Source organism: Leptidea sinapis, chromosome 12, assembly GCF_905404315.1.
Source record: "Leptidea sinapis chromosome 12, ilLepSina1.1, whole genome shotgun sequence".
In the NCBI taxonomy this organism is placed as follows: Eukaryota; Metazoa; Arthropoda; class Insecta; order Lepidoptera; family Pieridae; genus Leptidea; species Leptidea sinapis.
Genome location: NC_066276.1, coordinates 5,209,059 through 5,231,890, shown reverse-complemented (window position 1 = coordinate 5,231,890; position 22,832 = coordinate 5,209,059). Strand labels below are relative to the sequence as shown.

The window sequence follows — 22,832 nt, the reverse complement described above, 5'->3', positions numbered from 1 at the left end:
ACCCGAGCTATGAGTGCACATAATTATTGTTGTTTGTAAATACAGTAAACTAATAATGATTCTAACACGAATACCTTCCGACTTCACCACATACATAACATCAGCAGCCGATACAAAAGCATTGCATTAGGAAATATTTAGCATAAAAATGATTCTTGTTCAAGCTAATGAGGAAGGACCATTGTATGTTTATGTTACAGCAAGGCTTAGCAGTTAGCACACATCATTTAGATAATTTATTGTTTGAGTCTAAAGTGAAAATGACGATAACCAGATATCGCGACGGTGTTGATCAGCGATAACGTACGCTCACCTATCAGCCGATATTGTTTTGTGCAAATGTGTAATGAGATTGTTGTTAACTATTATGATTTTCTAAAATGGCTTACTGGATCGCATATTTAGTTTTAGTTACTTTGACTTGTGCACAACCAAGTGAGGAGGAAGGTATTTATTAATCTTAATTATTTATTTTATCGTTATAATTAAAAGATTTATTTGGTATCATCGGAAATGTGTTTTCTGCGTAGTGACGTTGGTCCTTCGTTAACGAAACCAAGTTCTTTAGAATGCATAAACTTTTATGCTAAAATCACCTCACCGTTGTTACTTATTTCGTAAAAAAGACATAATATTGTGAAATAATTCATAAGACCTATCATTTTCATACTAGATAGATACTAACATACAAATATTTGACAACTGCAGAGCTGAATGAGAACATACATAATATATAGTAGCTGATCATAAATATAACTCTTATTCAAAACAAAACAATGTTTTTACTACTTAGATTACGTAATATGACTACATGGGGTCAGAATATCACAAGGAAATGTACATACCCAGAATAATGGCAGCATTTCCGCGTTGGATACCTACCTAGGAATATTTTTATTTTAATTTCTATAATGATTGTACTACACCTCTGATTAAAAATCAATATAAATGCTATATTTTTCCATTATTTAGTGATGTCAAACACAAAAAAAACCCGAGTTATGTGTTACTTAACCGATTACCGACATCGATTCCTAGAAGAATAAGGAATAGTGTAGATAAGCTTAGCACTAAACGACAAGGTACCAAACAATTTATATAATCGCGTGTTACAGTGATACAATATAATATATTTCAGATGTATGTCCTGGGTTCTGTTCGGGTGAAGCATACGACTGTATAGATGGCGACTGTTATTGCGCGCCGGGCTTCATACCGAACTACTATCAAACACGATGTATTGAATGTCCAGGTATTCCATGTCCAAATATATATTTAATAGTTTTATAATGTCTCATGGCTGTATCCTGATAGGCTCAAAGTATGATTAGGATTATGATTATAGATAGATAATATTATAGGAGTGGTAGTGTCATAGTGGATCCTTACGGACACAACCGAATCTACGCATGCCTGTATAGTTCCGATAGCGGTAACGCAGAGACTGACCGGCTCCTCGAACACATCTTAATGGCTACAGATTCCGTGTTGGAGCGGTTCCCTACTGCAGAGATCGTGTTTCTTGGCGATCTTAACGCCCACCATGCCGAATGGCTAGGCTCACGTACCACCAATCATACAGGGAGATCTGTTCACGACTTCACCTTAGCATATGGTCTGACGCAACTGGTTATTGCGCCAAAGCGTATCCCAGATGTGGAACATCATACACCTTCACTGTTGGACCTTCTGTTGACCTTACATCCGGGCGGCTACCTGGTTTCCGTTGACCCTCCTCTGAGGTCGTCGGACCACTGCCTGATCCGGAGCACCGTGCCGAACACGCGCCTAACACGGTCGCGCTTGTGCAGAGTGGGACGAGATGCGGTATTTTTTTTACATCCTACCCGTGGAGGCATATCTGTTTTTCGCTGGGTGATCGAGATGCCGCTGCTGACGCTGTTGCTGATGTGGAACTCCTCATTCCATGAGATTTTTATTTGGGAATTTCTGTGTTTTAATCGACCTTGTTAAATCGTTGTCTGAATCTAGCTCAGTTGGAGACGTAATTTGGTAGTCATCTTTTACGTCTTTTAGTCCGATTAAAAAAACATTCTTAGTAAAAAGAAACGCAAAATTCTATTACTGTTTTTGTTCAAATAAAGGAGTCTTGGAATGGTCTTAAATTCAATGTCACTGAGCTTCTCGCCTTTTTTTATAATTTTAATTAATTTCAGCCTTTTCTTGTTATTTTTAGTTTTTAACTTAAAGTTATGATGATTTCAATAAATGTATCTGAAAGCGAAACAAGCTATAAGACCATGCACATTATTCAAATTGTGTTTTATGTTATTTTACACAAAGGTTGAAAAACCGTTATATATATAATAAACGATATAAACGATTGACGAAATATATCTATATAAACGATTGGTTTTATTTATTAGTACATATTAGTATTACAATATAAATGAATAATATAAATAAATATAATAATAAAAACAGAACAAGGAAACAACGCTTAAAAGTTTCTTATAAAATTTGAATGGAGGCTATTTCAAGAATTTATATCAACGAAAACTATATATCATGACTATTATATTTATTTTAATGTCTTAGAAATATAGTCTAGAATCTAGACCATATTCCCTATATCCAGATTATTATGTAATAATAAATCTAGATGTATTTAGATGTATTATAAAAATAGCAACTTACGAAATATTGGGTAAAACTGTGAAATAAAAATTCTTCGCACTTCACTTTTACGTTGGCGGCCGATAAAGACTGAAATTCCCGCACCCTTTTTCCGTTAACCTTTGTATGCCAACATCCCATTGTCTTTGACCTTATTTGTACAGAATATATCGGACTTTTATTATAATTTCAAAGGAAAATAGCACTTCCAAATAACAAAATAAGGCGAGCAATCGTATGAGGTTTTGTGGATTTCGTCATTGGGCCATACGTACTGGTGGTGTCATGTTACGTTCCTCGAATTGGTACATGGACCGATGGAATAGTAAATGTTAATGCAGTTCTTATGACAGCTGTTACTACGTGTGTATGGTCCGAGCTGTTATCTAAACTATGTAGTATACAGTAGATCGAATATTTTATTACCATCTTTAGGCGATTATGAGAGTTTACCAGTGCTCAAAAAAACATAGAATTTGTTTGATTGAGTGAAAGGATTCCTGCAGTACGTACTTTTAGCATTCCAGTCACCTCCACACATAAACCTATGTCCTTATGTTTGAAAGTATATAGAGGATGTTTCATTTTCAAATTATATCTTGTTGGATAGTATAGATCTCCTAGTTTTAGAACTCCATTTTTCAGAGGCGTCATTACCGTAGTGGCTTACAATAATGATAGCATTTCCTGCACGAACTGTTCCATCTAAATGGGAAGTCGAGTATATGCAGTAATTATTTTTAGCTTTTGCAGTCTCGTGCTAGATTTTGGCGAGACATCACGTCCTGAGGATGCCTCGTGTAGAGGCGAAACAAGTCTAATTGTTCAAAGACAAATATTGGCGGAATTAACACTTAAGAAAACTCAAATCATTTGTATAATTATGGATTTCCGCAAAGTAACGCCTATATCAATAAATAAGGAAACAAACGATGTCGATGTAAATTCTACTAAATACGTTATAAATCTGACTGCGGTGATGCCTTAACCAATTGGTACCAGCAGGTACCTAAAGCGCTAATAATTAATTGTTTCAGGCTTAGGAGAGGCGTGCTACGGCCCCTGCTGTGGTGGAAATACAACATTACAATGCTGGCACGGAGTTTGTCAGACATGTTATAGCACTTTTGGCACCTGGATATGCAGGTTTTATTACGATTTAAATACATATTCTATTTGAGTGATCAAGTTTTGCAAAAATCTATTTTTATTGTTTTATTATTGACTAGTATCCGAACCTTTTTAAACCTACTTCTACTGCCTACTTCTTATCTCTTGTTAATACTGCTTTTCAATATTTTTTTTCTTTTAATTTATTTGACACTTTTGCGCACTTGCTATGCATTACACCTGGTCATGATGTAATTGGTGGATTGTCACCTGTCGCATCCCTCGTAAACATCTATGTATCAATCACCACCCCAGTTACAGCGATTGACATAAGTGGCATGTTGTTCATTTCCGATGTTGCATTCATTCTCTTGCACAGTAGTTACAAATGGGTTGCCGAATAAGAATATCCATATTTTTTTATGTATTGACTACTTATTTTATACTTGAAATACTACTAGGGTTTTCGTCCATATTTTGATTTTGCTGCAAAGGTTTCTTAAGAAGCATCTAGATAGAGTTGTATTTACCAGTGGGAGGCTCCTTTGCGCAGGATGTCGGTTAGATTATGGGTACCACAACGGCGGCTATTTCTGCCGTGAAGCAGTAATGTATAAACATGACTGTTTCGGTCTGAAAATGAGACTTAACATCTTATGTCTCAAGGTGACGAGCGCAATTGTAGTGCCGCAATTTTTGGGTTTTTCAAGGATCTTGAGCGGCACTGCATTGTAAGGGGCATTGCGTATCAATTACCATCACCTGAACGTCCTGCTCGTCTCGACCCTTATTTTCATTTAAAAAAAGATAGGTAGCTGGAAAAGTCCTCAAGAAATAGCCAGATAGCTATCCAATCTCTCCCCATGAAAATATAATCGAAGACGAACATGAAGCGAAGTCCCGTCCTCGCAATTCCAAGGGATCTATTGTCCTAGTATCCTTGCTGTAAAGGTGTACGAGATCGAATAATTCATGCTGATATTAAAAACATTTTGTAATTTAAATAATGCAAGAAATTTTGTTTCCTAGTAAGTTGTTAGATAAATATCATGATTGTTTTCAGACATGCATTGATGATTAACACAGCCGAATGAAAAAGCTCTGTTCTACAAAATAGAGCTTAGCGCCTAAAGAAGTTTTCATTTTAATATAACTATGTTACGTGTTACATCTGCAGGGACCAATTCATCATGGTGTCAGGAACACAGATCGTGATGGCATCGGCTCTTGTGCTGGGTATCATTGCTACGTTTATACTGCTCTACAAGTTATGTGCTGTTCCTCCATTACGGTAAATATTATTCACATTCAAGACTGTAGAAAAATGCGCGAAACCATTTAATTGTATTGAAAATCAAATATTTTTATTCAAAATAGGATTAAACTTATTGAACGTCAAAAACTACCACCTAATCCAAAAGGTATGCCTCAGACCGGATCTTGTTGTAAACGCATAAACAAAGCCCTTACAAAAGACTTACTAACTCAACTTAGCCGAGTAATAGGCAATATAACTTGGTGTTTTATCTTGGTGTTGTTGTCGTTGGATTAACATTTTGATTATCACAGTTTCTAGAAAATTCGCCAGTGTGTATATAGAATTCCCGCGAAGCAGTAATGTTGCAGTTTCGGTCTGAAGGGCGCTGTAGCTAGAAATCCAGTAATTTGCCCACTGGCAAATAAGACTTAAAGTCTTATGTCTCAAGGCTCGTCAGAGCCCAATTGTACCGCTCAGAATTAAAAAAAAATATTTAATTATTATTCATTAAACTATTTTTTATTTGTTAGATTGGCACAACTTTTTTCATTTTGGCGCGGAGTCTGAGTTGCATCTCTCATTGAAATTAATTATTACATTGCTATTTTTAATAACGGACGCAATATCGAACCAAGAGTTGTCTTAAATTTTGCATCACCAATTATTTACCAAACCAAGAAATTCGTGTTCGGAGACATTAATGAAGAAGAAGGAGACATAAATGTTCTAGAAGGCTTACGGTGAATCGACTTTATCAAAAACACGTGCTTATAAGTGGAACAAAGCATTCAAAAGCGGTCGAGATATGTCTCGCCCTAGTCAACCATTCACGTCTGAAGTGACTGAAAATCCTCATTCAAGTTTGAGAGGGATTTTGCTTAATTCTTGGGTATGAAACAAGTTGCCGCTCGCCAAGTCCGCCCAAAAATCACGCCAAATTGGATCAAAATTCAAACTGACTGTTTTAAAATCAAATATTTTTATTTAAAATAAGATTTAAAATCACTTATTGAATATCAAAAGAATTGAGAATAACTGGCGCAAGAAACTCAGCGGGTTTTTTTACTGTGTCTATGGTGGCATTATGCACTCGGAATTCTTACCTGAAGGTTAAACGATAAATGAATGTGTATTATTTGAGCGATAAGTGGCGTTTAAAAGAGCAAATTTAAGAAAGATAATGGTAGGTACGTTCATATACTTCTACAGGCTGTCATTGTGAATGAATTTTTGTACAAATTATTTAAGAAAATGTATTGAATTAGGCGTTACTTTGCGGAAATCCATAATTATGCAAATCATTTAAGTTTTCTTTAGTGTTAATTAGGAACGTAACGTGAACTTAAGTGTTAACGAGGCATCCTGAGGACGTGTTGTCTCTTTCTTTCCGCAAAGTAAAGCCTAATTCAATAAATTTTTTTTTTATGAATTTTTGATCAAAAACCCAATAAATACCATCGAGGAACCCCCTTATTGACCAGACACCTACGGCTGCAGTCGACTTCTTCCTTTTTCCTAAACTCAAATTATCTCTTCGTGGCACCCGTTTTCAGACGGTTGCAATCATAAAAGACAATTTGCGATGAGAACTAAATTAAATTCCGGAAAAAGCAATAAAAAATGTTTTCATGATAAGTTTATTAACCGGTATAGGTGTATCGTTTCTACAGGAGCACACTTTGAAGGCGATATAATAAATGTGAATGAATAACTAAAATTTTGTGTATTATTGATCATTTCCCGGTGATTTTCGACGGACTAGCGTTCTTGTGAGTTTCAGGCCAATGAGCAGAGAAAGGAGCGCAAACAGTGAAGGTAGACTGTCTGTGGGGAGCTTGCAAATATATGTGAACGAGCGTCTACGAGATGCACCGCCGAGGTACTTAAACCAAAATAATTATTTTGTTTAAAGTACAGAGGTATTTTTAACGAAAACGTACATGCTGGGGATTTCAAAAAAATTAAGTAGGTTTGTGTGTACCTACTTATAATAATAATAATATCGACACACTTTTTACACAAATACATACTTATGTACGCACGTAAGATATTTCTTCTTTGGCGAACAAAGTAGTAGTGTAGAATTTTTTTGAATTCAATTTAGACCATAGCTAACCCACATTTGCTTGGTACAAGTTTATTTGTTTTTATATATTTTTATTCAGTATCTGTTATAACATCCAGGTATACGAGCACTGCTCCATCCGGTTCGACCACCTACCCTGCTTCAGTATATCTCAACTCTGGATTTGTAAGTATAGAATAATAAAATATTACATTTCTAAAATAAGCGATCACTAAGGCCTGATAGTAACGCCATTATTATTTGAATTGATTGGTGTCGAGTATAAGAGGGATACATTATCGAACACGGCGTAATGTTTCGACCACGCTGGAATACAACGCCAAGCAATTACGTAGTGTTCAATGAGAAACTGAAAAATAACAGCATATCCAATTTTTAAAAGGAGAGAGTTTCGCATTTCAGGTAAGTGCTCCTTTAAATTAAGAAAAATGTTTAACTTGACGTTTTTAATCATTTTGTTGAATAATTACATTTCAATTGCTAAAACAAAATGTAATTTCCTCGTGTTCGCGTCTGTCTCGCGCGTGACGTAGTGTTACTACCTAATTTTAATGAGCGTATGCAATAGACTTTGAACATTAATACCACGAATTGAGGTGTTAATTTTAATTAATAAGTAATTGTAATAAGTTAATTTATACGTATAGTATACTACGCCGCTCGGACATTTCTTGACGACCTTTTAATAGACTATTGGCAGTCTATAGTTGAGCCATTACAAACGTGCGAACTGAGTCATAAAACATTACGTCAAAGGGATGTGACAATGCCGCACAACTCGTTATCGATAAAGGGATGCCGCTCGGACGCAGGAAGCTGATGACTAACGCAATAAGGTCAAATGTAGATGTATGTGAAAACTGTCTTAAAATTGTCATTAGACTTTCATAAGCGAACCATGGACGCATTATTCTCCAACTTAACTTTGTTAAAATTAAAATTTGTTATATGTATAACTATATTAATTTAAGTTGTATAAAATTTAGTAAATTGTATGTTTTAAAAGCAGATATTAAAAATATACTCTAAAAATATTTTGTATTACTTCGTAAACCTTTCCTCAATTACCAGCTTGTCTATCGACAAATCCCTTCTTTGTTGCACACAACACAACAGCAGTGCGAGAGATCTGATAGAAATGATTTATGACTCAGTTCGCATGTTTGTGATGGCCCAACTATAGTTGAATATTTTACGTCAACGTTTTCAATATATCAACAGGTTAATAAATATTTTTATTACACAGATGCACGACAACTCTATACCGCCGCCGTCCTACACTCCGGAACTTAAAAATGACACCAACCAGGATCGGACACAACATATTTAACATTAGATACCGCACTACCTAAGAACAATAGCTTTTTTTACTACGGCAACTATTACATGCTTCTGTGCGTGGCATCTTGACACTCAATGGCACCTTTCCAATATTGTAACATACGCTTCGTGTTAAATCAAAATACTTACTGATGATATGTGATCCCAGTGTCATTCTTATTTCTTGTAATATTATTTTTACAAAGTTTTACTACGCAACCCGGCAGTTTAGTTTCAATTATTAGCAACGTTTAACAGAACATGTGGCACGTCGCAACGTCACATTGTTCAGACTAGCTCGCTCTGTACTTGGGCGTAGTATTAGTTGCCGCACTTTGCGACTACGCCTGCGGCATATAGTTGAGGCGCAGCGGAGACCAATCCTTTATCGAAGATATTTAAATAATACATAACTTAAAAACAAAAGCGAGAAAAGATAAAGAATGTAAACTCTAACATAATAGAGACGATTAGGTATATTGTATTGTTTTGTAACCCCTTGTTATCAAATGGACAGTTTGTATGAATGCGTCCTTATCTGTTGACGTATTTATCTGACGTAGTCGAAAGATCTCTACTTTAAAACAGGTATATAATGTAAATATAGCTATAAGAAGTAGATTTAATATAGTTTGTTATCGAGATAATATTTATTGTATAATAAATATGTTGTTATTATTTATAATTATTTCATACTAACCTAACATTGAATAATTTTCTATTCCTATTTTATTTTATGAAAATAAGGGACGTGACGAGCAGGACGTTCAGCTCATGGTAATTTATACGCCCTGCCCATTACAATGCAGTGCCGCTCACCAAAAATTCTGAGCGGCTCTACAACTGCGCTCGTCACCTTGAGACATAAGATGCTAGGTCTCATTTGCCTACTAATTTAACTAGCTACGACGCCCTTCAGACTGAAACACAGTAATGCCAACACATTATTGCTTCACGCCAAAAATAAGCGCCGTTGTGGTACTCATAATCTAGCCGGCATCCTGTACAAAGAAGCCTCCTATTGGTATTGGAGTCAGTAACATGGATAAAGCGAATACCAGCTCAAAAATGATCATTCTCTAAAAAGAGACCGCTTAAAATCCATGGCCATATTACTATCTATCTATATATATAAAAGAGAATGTATGTTATGTGTAAAAGGAAGGTTTACATATATAATTTACATGGCAAAACAACGTTTGCTCGCAATGTTTTTTCAAAAGGTGGGGTATTTTTTAAATACGCTTACTGATATAATAATAAAGTAATTATTTCTATGGATAAAATTTGTTAAAATATGTAGATTCATCATCATTTCAGATATGTAGATTATTTACTAGAATTTTAGTGATTGTCCGAAGGACGCAAAGTCGCATTACATAGTATATATAGATATATATCTATCTCTACACCTTACATCTAATTTCAATTAATTTACTAAAATATTATTAAATAACAAAATCAAATAATAATACAAAAGTCCTACTTAAAAGCTGAGCTTAGCTTACTTTCAAGAAGAAATTCAAGTGATATTGACCAAATTCCAGCGATGAAAATACTCCTATAAGTCACATGCACTCATCGTCAAATCAAATAAATATTAGGTATATATTTCCAAGATCTCGGGGCAAAAGGATTTGAAAATATTTACGTAAACTTATATGGTGATTCATATACATCTGATGAAAATGGAGTACTTGGAAATTACTATAATATAGTTCAAAACACTAAATTACCTGGACCTGGGAATCACGACAATAGTCAACCATATTCATCGGGTCGAAATAATAACTTACCTGAAAATCTATATTATGAAAATAAGCAGTTATCTGTTTCTGAGCCAAATAATATTTTATCTGATATATCTGGAGACCAATATAATCACTACCCATCTACATCGGGGCCGAGTAATAACTTACGGGGCCCTGGGAGATTACTTATTAGTTAAAGATTACGGGGTAAAATTTAAATGTTATACGTATGTTAGGGCTGCTTAAAATGATATCGAAGATGACGGAGAGATGAGAGTCACTTTCCTTAAAGTTGTCAAACGTGGAAACCTATTTGAACTTGATCTAAAAGACGTTTATAATATCACAGAGTAGGGATGGATACTTACGTATTATAGTATATTATGATTCAAGTGAGTAAGTATAAGTTGCTAATTATACACGAGGCCTGGAGGTTGCAACCCGAACCGCATGCGAGGGCGTAAATCAGCCGAGTGTCTAGTGAGTAAGCTCACGAGTTTCATTCGCACTTTTTCAACACACTTGCGAGGAAAAAACAGAACAAATATAAAAGAAATTTATGGGAAATTGCGCGGAAGTTTTATTTTGCACGCGCCAAATGTAAGGTTTATTATTTTATTGATTACATTTGGCATATTTGAGTGATAAATGCATATATTTTGTAACCAAATTATTATGAATTATAAATAAATTCATGATAATAAACGATTTTTCGTCTTAATGAACGACATATTTATTCCAAAAATGTAAATCGATTTTCAGTGGCCACTAATAAGTTTTAGTTAGATTATTACCAACATTAAAACACCCAATGTCGTAATAACCAAAATAATAATCCAAACGAGTGTTGTAATGTTGTACTGAATTTCATAACAACACTCCTGGGTTTTTTTTCCATCCCTTCATGCGCAAAGAGTATCAACAAACAGCCACATTCTTATTGCTCGATGCGTGGTATCTGTATGAATTTCAAAAAACGCGCGTTCCACACTACCAGAACGTGGCGCGCCGTAAAAAAAAATAGGTTTTTCGAAACCCCGCCATTTTTCTTGAATAAATGAGCGATTCAAGTTTGGACAGCACACCACCGGATATTTTAAATGCTGCAAAGAACATAATATTCAAGTAAATTTTAATAATTGTACAATACAAAATGTAAATTACTTCTAAAATAAATAATTCTTTCTTTCACACTTAGTTTATTTGTATAAAATCAGTAAAGGGATGATATTAGGTTACTACTAGGACTGGCTGTTTTAATGTAAGCAGTAAGCTGTTTCAGAATATTTTAAAGGATTTATATTCTGAGTGTAGATAAAGTCTTATATGCAACTGTTGATAATTAGGCATTAAAACACTCATGTGATACTATTATCACCCACATAAATAACCCACATTCGTCTTTTAATACCCCTTATTACACAACAGTTGCATAAAGTAATATGTTGCATTCGATGATACCTATTTAAAAATTATCAAATCAATATAGTACAAAAGAGATGAAATGGTTTATTACGGTTTTCCAAGTAATTTTTTTCAACGTTTTTGAAAAATGATACTTTATGACTGTCACTTTTATGTTCTTTATAATTTTATAGTCCGGGTATTATTTGCTTCTGTTAATTACTGTTATTCTTATATGTGATTTTTAAAATGATTTATCGTAGCTCTTGGAGACTGAGACATTTTAAGATAAAGGGGTTTATGTTTTGTAATCATTTACCATCAAGAATAATAATATACCTATTATTTATTAACAAAAAATATTTATAAATACTTTAAATTAAAAAATATTATATTATTCATATCATAAGTACGCCAAAAGATCGAAGCATGTCCCTTGGGCAACTTTGGAAACCAGATTGTCCCCAGATTTTGAATAAACGATTACCATTTTTTTTTTCAATTTAGTAATAATAAGTGTAGTATATTAGTTGACCAAGATACACAATATAGTCTTCTAAATATAACATTTCCTTGCCGTTTTCTACGACTATTTCTTCTATAGTTTTATCATCAACTTAGTTTTCTGTCCATTCATAGCTAGGCCTACTTTCAAGCTTTCAGTTTCTATGTCGCTCGGCACTTCTTTAAGTTCTAGCCTTGTTGACGCAATGATTATCAGGTCGTCTGCGAATCTCAAGTTAATCAGATTTTCTCCGTTAATATTGAGACCAAAACTATCCCAGTCAAGGTAGCGGAAAACTTCTTCTAGTGCCGCTGGGAACAGTTTAGGGGACAGAGAATCTCCCTGACGAACGCCTCTTCCTATTTTGAGCTCTTCGCCTTCTCTCTCAATTTTACTCTCGCGGAACTGTTCTGATAGATATATTTTATTTCTCTTATGTATTATTGTCCTCGACTCCTAGATTTTTTTGTCTTCCATTTTTTTTTATTCACTCGAGTCAAAAGCTATACTATAGTCGACAAAATAACATGGAAGATGGAAGGGTATGCCATATTCTTTGTTTCACCACATAGATATGGTCTAATGCTTTTATTTATTTAGAATAATATATAATATTAATTCGACATTATACTGATAGGCCTGTAATTATTAATTTCGTTTTTGTCGCCATTCTTTTGTAGAACTATAATCCTCGACTTTGTCCACTTTACAGGTATTTGTACCTATTCGTGCTATGTAACGTTTTATACCCTTTAGAAATTCGTTGCTTCTCTGTGTAAGGCCAGACTCTTTCCCAATTTTTTGCGTTTCTATTCCTCTTTCCACTTGTCGGATTAATATTTTTGGCACTCTCTTCCGTCTGGTAATTTAGCTGCATTTGGTGTGCTTTGTTTGGAGTATAGGTAAAGAAGATGGTTACTACTGACATTAACTATATCTGGTATATTGGTTTAATATCTAGTTTAAAGTTTGATTTCCAGTTTTTTGAAACAGTCAATTCTTTTATGGCTTTTCTTATCCCTCCAATGTATTTCTTAAATTTAGTTGGTACCTTTAATTGTTTTGCTGCACTGCATTTGTTTGCTGAGATTAGATACTCTTTTGTGTTCTGTCTGTGCTTCTGTTCTTATATCTCATTTATTGCGTTAAGTTTTATTATTTGGGCCTCCTTCCAAATTCAGGTAATTTAATACTGCAGTGATCAAAACTTTCAGTGTGCTATGCTGTTTCAGATATTTGAAAAATTTACTTTACTTTTACCGATATGTATCGAAAATTACGTCAGTCAAAGTAAATATTCCGGTACATACAAATATTTTCTTCGCAGTGTTTGCTCAGATAGACATAATGACATATTTATCATGAAAAAAGCTCATGAAAATTAATTTCACTGTAATTTTGCTTTAGAATATATATAAAATAATACAAGTATTTAAGTAAACAAATAGTCTATTATATATACATCAATTGGTAAGATATGTTAATGCAGCAACCAAGTCACCACTGTGTTCTCTTAATGTGCGCTCTGCCAGTGTCCGTGAGATTTCCATTTCTTTAACCTGAAAAATTATGAGAAAACAGTATTAGTTTTCTTATACGTAAAAAATATAAGAATTAGGTTATCACAGTAGTAGCAGAATTTCTGTGGAAATTAAATTTATTTAAAAATATTGTTTTTCTCGCCCAACTTTTAAGTGTTGTAGTAAATCTACAAATCTTAAAAGTTGGGCGATAAATCTCTCCTTGAAATTTTACATTTCAAATCTCTTTTCAACCTATATTCTATGTACTTCAATAACAATTCTAAGATTAATCTTCGCGTAAATTAAACGTCGGGCTAGATTTAGTGAATAATTAAGATGGTCAAGTAGTTTAAATCGTAATTTATGGATCTGCGTAATGGCTACCAATGAATTTTAGGATGATAAAAGATATTTGCAAAAGTCGTTTATATATATATCTAAATCATATGTATGTATTTCTTCCTAGAAAAAAGCTTTTTAGTTGAAAACAACTCCTTGAACCTGTTCTTTGAAACAGCCTCCTACCGTTTTTATTACATATAGTTTTTATATATTTTAGATACTGAAAATGTGGAGGATAAACTACGTAAAACTTACAAAGCAAGCTGTGATCAAATCTGCGAACACCATAACCACTTTTTTAAAGTTTTGTAACATAATTGCATCCCTGATTGATTCCGATGTATTAAGGACTTTACGAAAAGGATTCTTTAAACTTGCACATGCTTCTACTTCTATACATGCTAGCTGACCAACAAGTCACATTTACTTTCTTTTGTGTTTTCCCTATCTTGTATTCAGCCATTCTCTTTTGAGTGTTTTCTTTATTTTTTTTTTAAATATGTTTTTCTAAACCTCACAAAGTATCCACTATAAGCAGATAGGTAGGTTATAGTTTAATCAGGTCAAGTGCATCCTCCAGCGAGGAAAGTTAGCTACTCTTTGTGTTTGTATGATACTCATATTGATGAGATAATTATTGAATTAATTGTCTTTTCTCTCGAGACGATTTCGAAAGCTGCACATGGTTAAACTTGTCGCAAGTACAAATGGATGATTCTATTAGCTCCTTTTGCTATTTTTTGATGAGGGCTGAATTTTCTCTATTATAGTCATCATATCTAGGATCTGCGTGGATTTTGTTAGCAATCTTTGCAAATGTTCAGATTACTTGCACTGCCCCAAAGCTGAATGCCATATGTCTAATTTAATATTTGTTTTGTATATAACGAGCTTGTCGTGTTTGATAGCTTTCTATTTCACCCCAGCATCTAGTAATTTTTTCTGTGCTGTATATGTGTTCTTCTCTCGAGTGCTTTTGAGGTGCTGTTTCCCAGTCGGACGGTGATCTCTTACACCGTCATTCTGAGGTGACATAGAATGTGCAAGGCATACATGAGATCAGTTTTATCTGTTTTACATGCATTGATTTTTCTTTTTTGGAGCCATTTAACAATCGTGTATAGGCCTTGTTAGAGTAGCTCTGTGGCCACCTGTGTTTACTTCTCATGAGTATGTCCACTTGTGGTAGGTTACCCTGTTTTAGTTTTAAAAAATACCTCCTACTTATATTATGCATGTGTTCATTTAGAAAAAACCCTATCTTAATACAAAATTTTATCTTAGTCTTAATGGTGCCAAGTTCAAAGTTAGAAATAAATAAAATCTTATTTATATATTTATTATTACAATCAGAAAGAATGGATTGATTATATATATAAAATTAATAAAGACAATTATTGTATTGTTTTTTAAATAGACCTAAATTAAATAAAGACAAATAACCATGGCACTACATGTGTACCACGGACTTGTAAAAATATAAGGACTCCGTGTCACCTTACATAACAGTGTAGCACCAAAACAAGCCGATTAATGTGTAAATAAATAGCCCCACACACACACTACTACAGGCCGATAGGCGGCCATTATGAGAATTGCCATGGTCTGTGACAGATCAGTTTGTGTCTCAATAAAATATTTTAAAAATGCCATCGTGCATTGTGAAAAAGTGTAAAAACAATAACATAAAAGTATTTGTAGATATATAATTATTTAAGGGAGAAAAAATTGTGTAACTGGTATACCCCGTAACCGCACACACACTAGCATAAAGGTGCTTCACTTGCTAATATCATGGTGCGGAGTCCTTCTTTTTTTACTAGTCTGTGCATGTGTACAAAGCATTTATTGATAAACATAACAACGCTACATAATTACACAAGTCATTGTTAAATACAGTGTCAACTTAAATATGAAATTACCAAAGTTACATAATATCCATCAGTGCCTATCAATAAATTGGATGATATTTTATTAGTAGTTATTATGGGAAAGCTAGCGGTATTTTTTTGCTTTACTTGTGATAAAAAAAAAATCTTGACTAGCTTTCCGCATGTCAGCTGTACTAGCAAAAACAAATCAAACGAAAACTTGGTACTCACTTAAGAAGTTATATTTGTGGTTATCATGCAAACCTGAGTCTTAAGTTAACAAGATTTTATTTACCCCAATCCATCCAAGTGCAATTGTAGTGTTAGTTAGATTATTACCAACATTAAAACACCCAATGTCGTAATAACCATTACATCATCCAAACGAGTGTTGTAATGTTGTACTGAATTTCATAACAACACTCCTGGGTTTTTTTTTCCATCCCTTCATGCACAAAGAGTATCAATAAACAGCCACATTCTTATTGCTCGATGCGTGGTATCTGTATGAATTTCAAAAAACGCGCGTTCCACACTACCAGAACGTGGCGCGCCGTAAAAAAAATAGGTTTTTCGAAACCCCGCCATTTTTATTGAATAAATGAGCGATTCAAGTTTGGACAGCACACCACCGGATATTTTAAATGCTGCAAAGAACATAATATTCAAGTGAATTTTAATAATTGTACAATACAAAATGTAAATTACTTCTAAAATAAATAATTCTTTCTTTCACACTTAGTTTATTTGTATAAAATCAGTAAAGGGATGATATTAGGTTACTACTAGGACTGTCTGTTTTAATGTTAGCAGTAAGCTGTTTCAGAATATTTTAAAGGATTTATATTCTGAGTGTAGATAAAGTCTTATATGCAACTGTTGATAATTAGGCATTAAAACACTCATGTGATACTATTATCACCCACATAAATAACCCACATTCGTCTTTTAATACCCCTTATTACACAACAGTTGCATAAAGTAATATGTTGCATTCGATGATACCTATTTAAAAATTATCAAATCAATATAGTACAAAAGAGATGAAATGGTTTATTACGGTTTTCCAAGTAATTTTTTTCAACGTTTTTGAAAAATGATACTTTATGACTGTCACTTTTATGTTCTTTATAATTTTATATTCCGGGTATTATTTGCTTCTGTTAATTACTGTTATTCTTATATGTGATTTTTAAAATGATTTATCGTAGCTCTTGGAGACTGAGACATTTTAAGATAAAGGGGTTTATGTTTTGTAATCATTTACCATCAAGAATAATAATATACCTATTATTTATTAACAAAAAATATTTATAAATACTTTAAATTAAAAAATATTATATTATTCATATCATAAGTACGCCAAAAGATCGAAGCATGTCCCTTGGGCAACTTTGGAAACCAGATTGTCCCCAGATTTTGAATAAACGATTACCATTTTTTTTTTCAATTTAGTAATAATAAGTGTAGTATATTAGTTGACCAAGATACACAATATAGTCTTCTAAATATAACATTTCCTTGCCGTTTTCTACGACTATTTCTTCTATAGTTTTATCATCAACTTAGTTTTCTGTCCATTCATAGCTAGGCCTACTTTCAAGCTTTCAGTTTCTATGTCGCTCGGCACTTCTTTAAGTTCTAGCCTTGTTGACGCAATGATTATCAGGTCGTCTGCGAATCTCAAGTTAATCAGATTTTCTCCGTTAATATTGAGACCAAAACTATCCCAGTCAAGGTAGCGGAAAAACTTCTTCTAGTGCCGCTGGGAACAGTTTAGGGGACAGAGAATCTCCCTGACGAACGCCTCTTCCTATTTTGAGCTCGTCGCCTTCTCTCTCAATTTTACTCTCGCGGAACTGTTCTGGTAGATATATTTTATTTCTCTTATGTATTTGTCCTCGACTCCTAGATTTTTTGTCTTCCATTTTTTTTTGTATTCACTCGAGTCAAAAGCTATACTATAGTCGACAAAATAACAGTGGAAGGGTATTCTTTGTTTCACCACATAGATATGGTCTAATGCTTTATTTATTTAGAAGACTTTATATTAATTCGACATTATACTGATAGGCCTGTAATTATTAATTTCGTTTTTGTCGCCATTCTTTTGTAGAACTATAATGCTCGACTTTGTCCACTTTACAGGTATTTGTACCTACCTACCTATTCGTGCTATGTAACGTTTTATACCCTTTAGAAATTCGTTGCTTCTCTGTGTAAGGCCAGACTCTTTCCCAATTTTTTGCGTTTCTATTCCTCTTTCCACTTGTCGGATTAATATTTTTGGCACTCTCTTCCGTCTGGTAATTTAGTTGCATTTGGTGTGCTTTGTTTCGAGTATAGATATTTAAAAAAGATGGTTACTACTGACACTAAATATATCTGCTATATTGGTTTAATATCCAGTTTAAAGTTTGACATCCAGTTTTTTGAAACAGTCAATTATTTTATGGCTTTTCTTATCCCTCCAATGTATTTCTTAAATTTAGTTGGTACCTTTAATTGTTTTGCTGCACTGCATTTGTTTGCTGAGATTAGATACTCTTTTGTGTTCTGTCTGTGCTTCTGTTCTTATATCTCATTTACTGCGTTAAGTTTTATTATTTTCGCCTCCTTCCAAATTCAGGTTATTTAATACTGCAGTGATCAAAACTTTGAGTGTGCTATGCTGTTTCAAATATTTGAAAAATTTACTTTACTTTTACCGATATGTATCGAAAATTACGTCAGTCAAAGTAAATATTCCGGTACATACATATATTTTCTTCGCAGTGTTTGCTCAGATAGACATAATGACATATTTATCATGAAAAAAGCACATGAAAATTAATTTCACTGTAATTTTGCTTTAGAATATATATAAAATAATACAAGTATTTAAGTAAACAAATAGTCTATTATATATACATCAATTGGTAAGATATGTTAATGCAGCAACCAAGTCACCACTGTGTTCTCTTAATGTGCGCTCTGCCAGTGTCCGTGAGATTTCCATTTCTTTAACCTGAAAAATTATGTGAAAACAGTATTAGTTTTCTTATACGTAAAAAATATAAGAGTATTGGTTATCACAGTAGTAGCAGAATTTCTGTGGAAATTAAATTTATTTAAAAATATTGTTTTTCTCGCCCAACTTTTAAGTGTTGTAGTAAAATATCTTATTTATTTATTAGTCTCCTTGAAATTTAACATTTCAAATCTCTTTTCAACCTATATTCTATGTACTTCAATAACAATTCTAAGATTGTCAAGTAGTTTAAATCGTAATTCATGGATCTGCATAATGGCTACCGATGAATTTTAGGATGATAAAAGGTATTTGCAAAAGTCGTTTATATATATATCTAAATCATATGTATGTATTTCTTCCTAGAAAAAAGCTTTTTAGTTGAAAACAACTCGTTGAACCTGTTCTTTGAAACAGCCTCCTACCGTTTTTATTATATATAGTTTTTATATATTTTAGATACTGAAAATGTGGAGGATAAACTACGTAAAACTTACAAAGCAAGCTGTGATCAAATCTGCGAACACCATAACCACTTTTTTAAAGTTTTGTAACATAATTGCATCCCTGATTGATTCCGATGTATTAAGGACTTTACGAAAAGGATTCTTTAAACTTGCACATGCTTCTACTTCTATACATGCTAGCTGACCAACAAGTCACATTTACTTTCTTTTGTGTTTTCCCTGTCTTGTATTCAGCCATTCTCTTTTGAGTGTTTTCTTTATTTATTTTTTAAATATGTTTTTCTAAACCTCACAAAGTATCCACTCTAAGCAGATAGGTATCAGTATAGTTTAATCAGGTCAAGTGCATCCTCCAGCGAGGAAAGTTAGCTACTCTTTGTGTTTGTATGATACTCATATTGATGAGATAATTATTGAATTAATTATCTTTTCTCTTGAGACGATTTCGAAAGCTGCACATGGTTAAACTTGTCGCAAGTACAAATGGATGATTTTATTAGCTCCTTTTGCTATTTTTTGATGAGGACTGAATTTTCTCTATTATAGTCATCATATCTAGGTCTGCGTGGATTTTGTTAGCAATCTTAGCAAATGTTCAGATTACTTGCACTGCCCCAAAGCTGAATGCCATATGTCTAATTTAATATTTGTTTTGTATATAACGAGCTTGTCGTGTTTGATAGCTTTCTATTTCACCCCAGCATCTAGTAATTTTTTCTGTGCTGTATATGTGTTCTTCTCTCGAGTGCTTTTGAGGTGCTGTTTCCCAGTCGGACGGTGATCTCTTACACCGTCATTCTGAGGTAACATAGAATGTGCAAGGCATACATGAGATCAGTTTTATCTGTTTTACATGCTTTGATCTTTCATTTTTGGAGCCATTTAGCAATAGTGTACAGGCCTTGTTAGAGTAGCTCTGTGGCCACCTGTGTTTACTTCTCATGAGTATGTCCACTTGTGGTAGGTTATCCTGTTTTAGTTTTAAAAAATACCTCCTACTTATATTATGCATGTGTTCATTTAGAAAAAACCATATCTTAATACAAAATTTTATCTTAGTCTTAATGGTGCCAAGTTCAAAGTTATAAATAAATAAAATCTTATTTATATATTTATTATTACAATCAGAAAGAATGGATTGATTATATATATAAAATTAATAAAGACAATTATTGTATTGTTTTTTAAATAGACCTAAATTAAATAAAGACAAATAACCATGGCACTACATGTGTACCACGGACTTGTAAAAATATAAGGACTCCGTGTCACCTTACATAACAGTGTAGCACCAAAACAAGCCGATTAATGTGTAAATAAATAGCCCCACACACACACTACTACAGGCCGATAGGCGGCCATTATGAGAATTGCCATGGTCTGTGACAGATCAGTGTGTGTTTAAAGAAATAAACATTTTGACTGTTGCTTCTCAATACATTTTTGATAATGTTTTGTATGGTCATAAGCACATTGAGGAATTTTCTAGAAACTGTGACATTCATAATGTTAACATGAGGAACAAACATAAACTTGTTATGCCTTCTACTCGGTTGGGTCGAGTTAGTAAGTCTTTTGTTGGGAGATGTATATGCTTCTACAATATGATCCCAGAAAATGTATAAAACAAATGTGTTACGAAATTTAAAAGAATTGTTAAAAAACGTTTGTGTGGGAAAGGTTATTATGGCATAAATGATTTTCTTAATGACACCACAGACTGGGATTAAAGCGAACACCCTCAGGCTCTTTAATTATTAATGTTTATTGTACGATATTACATTGTAATCCATATTTTATATAAAAAAAAAGCCAGCTGAGTTTCTTGCGCCCATTCTTCTCAGGTCTGAGGCAGTCTCTTTTGAATGGGTGGTAGATTTTGACGTTCAATAAGTGATTATAAATCCTATTTTGAATAAAAATATTTGAATTTGAATTTGTGCCTCAATAAAATATTTTAAAAATGCCCTTGTGTGTTGTGAAAAAGTGTAAAAACAATAACATAAAAGTATTTGTAGATATATAATTATTTAAGGGAGAAAAAATTGTGTAACTGGTATACCCCGTAACCGCACACAGACTAGCATAAAGGTGCTTCACTTGCTAATATGATGGTGCGGAGTCCTTCTTTTTTTACTAGTCTGTGCATGTGTACAAAGCATTTATTGATAAACATAACAACGCTACATAATTACACAAGTCAATTTTTAAATACAGTGTCAACTTAAATATGAAATTACCAAAGTTACATAATATCCATCAGTGCCTATCAATAAATTGGATGATATTTTATTAGTAGTTATTATGGGAAAGCTAGCGGTATTTTTTTGCTTTACTTGTGATAAAAAAAATCTTGACTAGCTTTCCGCACGTCAGCCGTACTAGCAAAAACAAATCAAACGAAAACTTGGCACTCACTTAAGACAAAAGGAGTTATATTTGTGGTTATCATGCAAACCCGAGTCTTAAGTTAACAAGATTATATTTACCCCAATCCATCCAAGTGCAATTGTAGTGCCACACAGAATTTTTGTGTTTTTTAATAATTTTGAGTGTCATTGATTACAACCATTAGGGCAGGGTGTATTATTTACCATCAGCTGACTGTCCTGCATGTCTCATCCCTTATTTTCATTAAAAGTAACCTTTTCAAAGAGACCTCTATGAAGAAAAGCTTCATCGAGAATCCTACACACCAGTGTATTACAAGTTTCAAGTTTTGGTCTCAGAATTAATAAACCCAAAGGACCTCTAAATTGGAAAGCATTAAAATTCATATCAAACAATACTTACAATTAGCTCTATATCATCTTTTTTAACTGAAACTTTTTGCAATTCCTTCTCTTTTTCTAACCTCTCTGCTGTTTCTTTGTTTCTTCTGTCACCAATTAATGATAATGCCTGCATCATACAACATTATGATTAAAAAAAAAGGAAATTACTTATGTAACTGATGGGATTCAGATATTTTAGTCGGAACAATTTAATAAATTTAAAATAAGAGACAGACAAAATAGATATCGACAAAAAAGGAAATGTAAATAAATTAGTAAGCTATGTGAAATGGCCACCAAAATTTAATTTCGAAGAAAGGCATCTCACCCCAGAAATATCTTGTGATGATATTTCTTTCTCTTCAGCATAGTCTGTAACTTTTTCTAGGTCTGCAACTCCACTATCATGTTTTGCAGTTTTCTTTTGGGTTTTATCGGGTTGAATTTCATCAGTGTCTCCATTGATTTCTTCATCTGCCATTTCTAACTAAATTAGATAGTAAACAAGAAAATAATATCTTTACCTAAGACAAACTGTACAAAATACTATTGTATGCTTTAATTATTCACACCTAAACATACTAACCTCCAAAATATATTGACCCCAAAATTTATACAATGAACTTTGTCAGTATGTATGAATGAGAAAATATTTTTATTGTAAAAAATATATTTAACAATTTATTTTATTATTTATTTTAAAAAGAACTAGGTAGGTACCACAAATTTATACAAAGGTACTCTAGATCTTGAACATCTTTATTTGAGTCTGTT

The 22,832-nt window shown here is 33.3% G+C and overlaps 2 protein-coding genes across 2 annotated transcripts; one reads left to right on the top strand and one right to left on the bottom strand.

Moving 5' to 3' along the window:
- The first annotated feature begins 270 nt into the window (after positions 1 to 270).
- On the top strand, positions 271 to 9,076 carry LOC126967237 (uncharacterized). Its single transcript, XM_050811728.1, has 7 exons — positions 271 to 447; positions 1,139 to 1,252; positions 3,675 to 3,783; positions 4,925 to 5,038; positions 6,786 to 6,884; positions 7,190 to 7,256; positions 8,338 to 9,076. Exons 1-7 carry the CDS (start codon positions 381 to 383, stop codon positions 8,419 to 8,421), a joined length of 654 nt encoding a protein of 217 aa, XP_050667685.1. The 5' UTR covers positions 271 to 380; the 3' UTR covers positions 8,422 to 9,076.
- Positions 9,077 to 18,686: 9,610 nt separating this feature from the next.
- LOC126967251 (huntingtin-interacting protein K) lies at positions 18,687 to 22,832 on the bottom strand. The gene is made up of 4 exons (XM_050811743.1): positions 22,645 to 22,832; positions 22,387 to 22,545; positions 22,078 to 22,185; positions 18,687 to 18,814 (listed from the first exon to the last, which is right to left on the bottom strand). Exons 2-4 carry the CDS (start codon positions 22,537 to 22,539, stop codon positions 18,719 to 18,721), a joined length of 357 nt encoding a protein of 118 aa, XP_050667700.1. The 5' UTR covers positions 22,540 to 22,545; positions 22,645 to 22,832; the 3' UTR covers positions 18,687 to 18,718.

Coding starts and splice junctions, on each gene's coding strand:
- LOC126967251 (XM_050811743.1), bottom strand. CDS start 22,539: ATGGCAGATGAAGAAATCAATGGAGACACTGATGAAATTCAACCCGAT. Junction 22,186..22,386: donor CATCACAAGATATTTCTGGG/GTGAGATGCCTT, acceptor TGTATGATGCAG/GCATTATCATTAATTGGTGA. Junction 18,815..22,077: donor AAGATGATATAGAGCTAATT/GTAAGTATTGTT, acceptor ATAATTTTTCAG/GTTAAAGAAATGGAAATCTC.
- LOC126967237 (XM_050811728.1), top strand. CDS start 381: ATGGCTTACTGGATCGCATATTTAGTTTTAGTTACTTTGACTTGTGCA. Junction 448..1,138: donor ACAACCAAGTGAGGAGGAAG/GTATTTATTAAT, acceptor AATATATTTCAG/ATGTATGTCCTGGGTTCTGT. Junction 6,885..7,189: donor CTACGAGATGCACCGCCGAG/GTACTTAAACCA, acceptor TATAACATCCAG/GTATACGAGCACTGCTCCAT.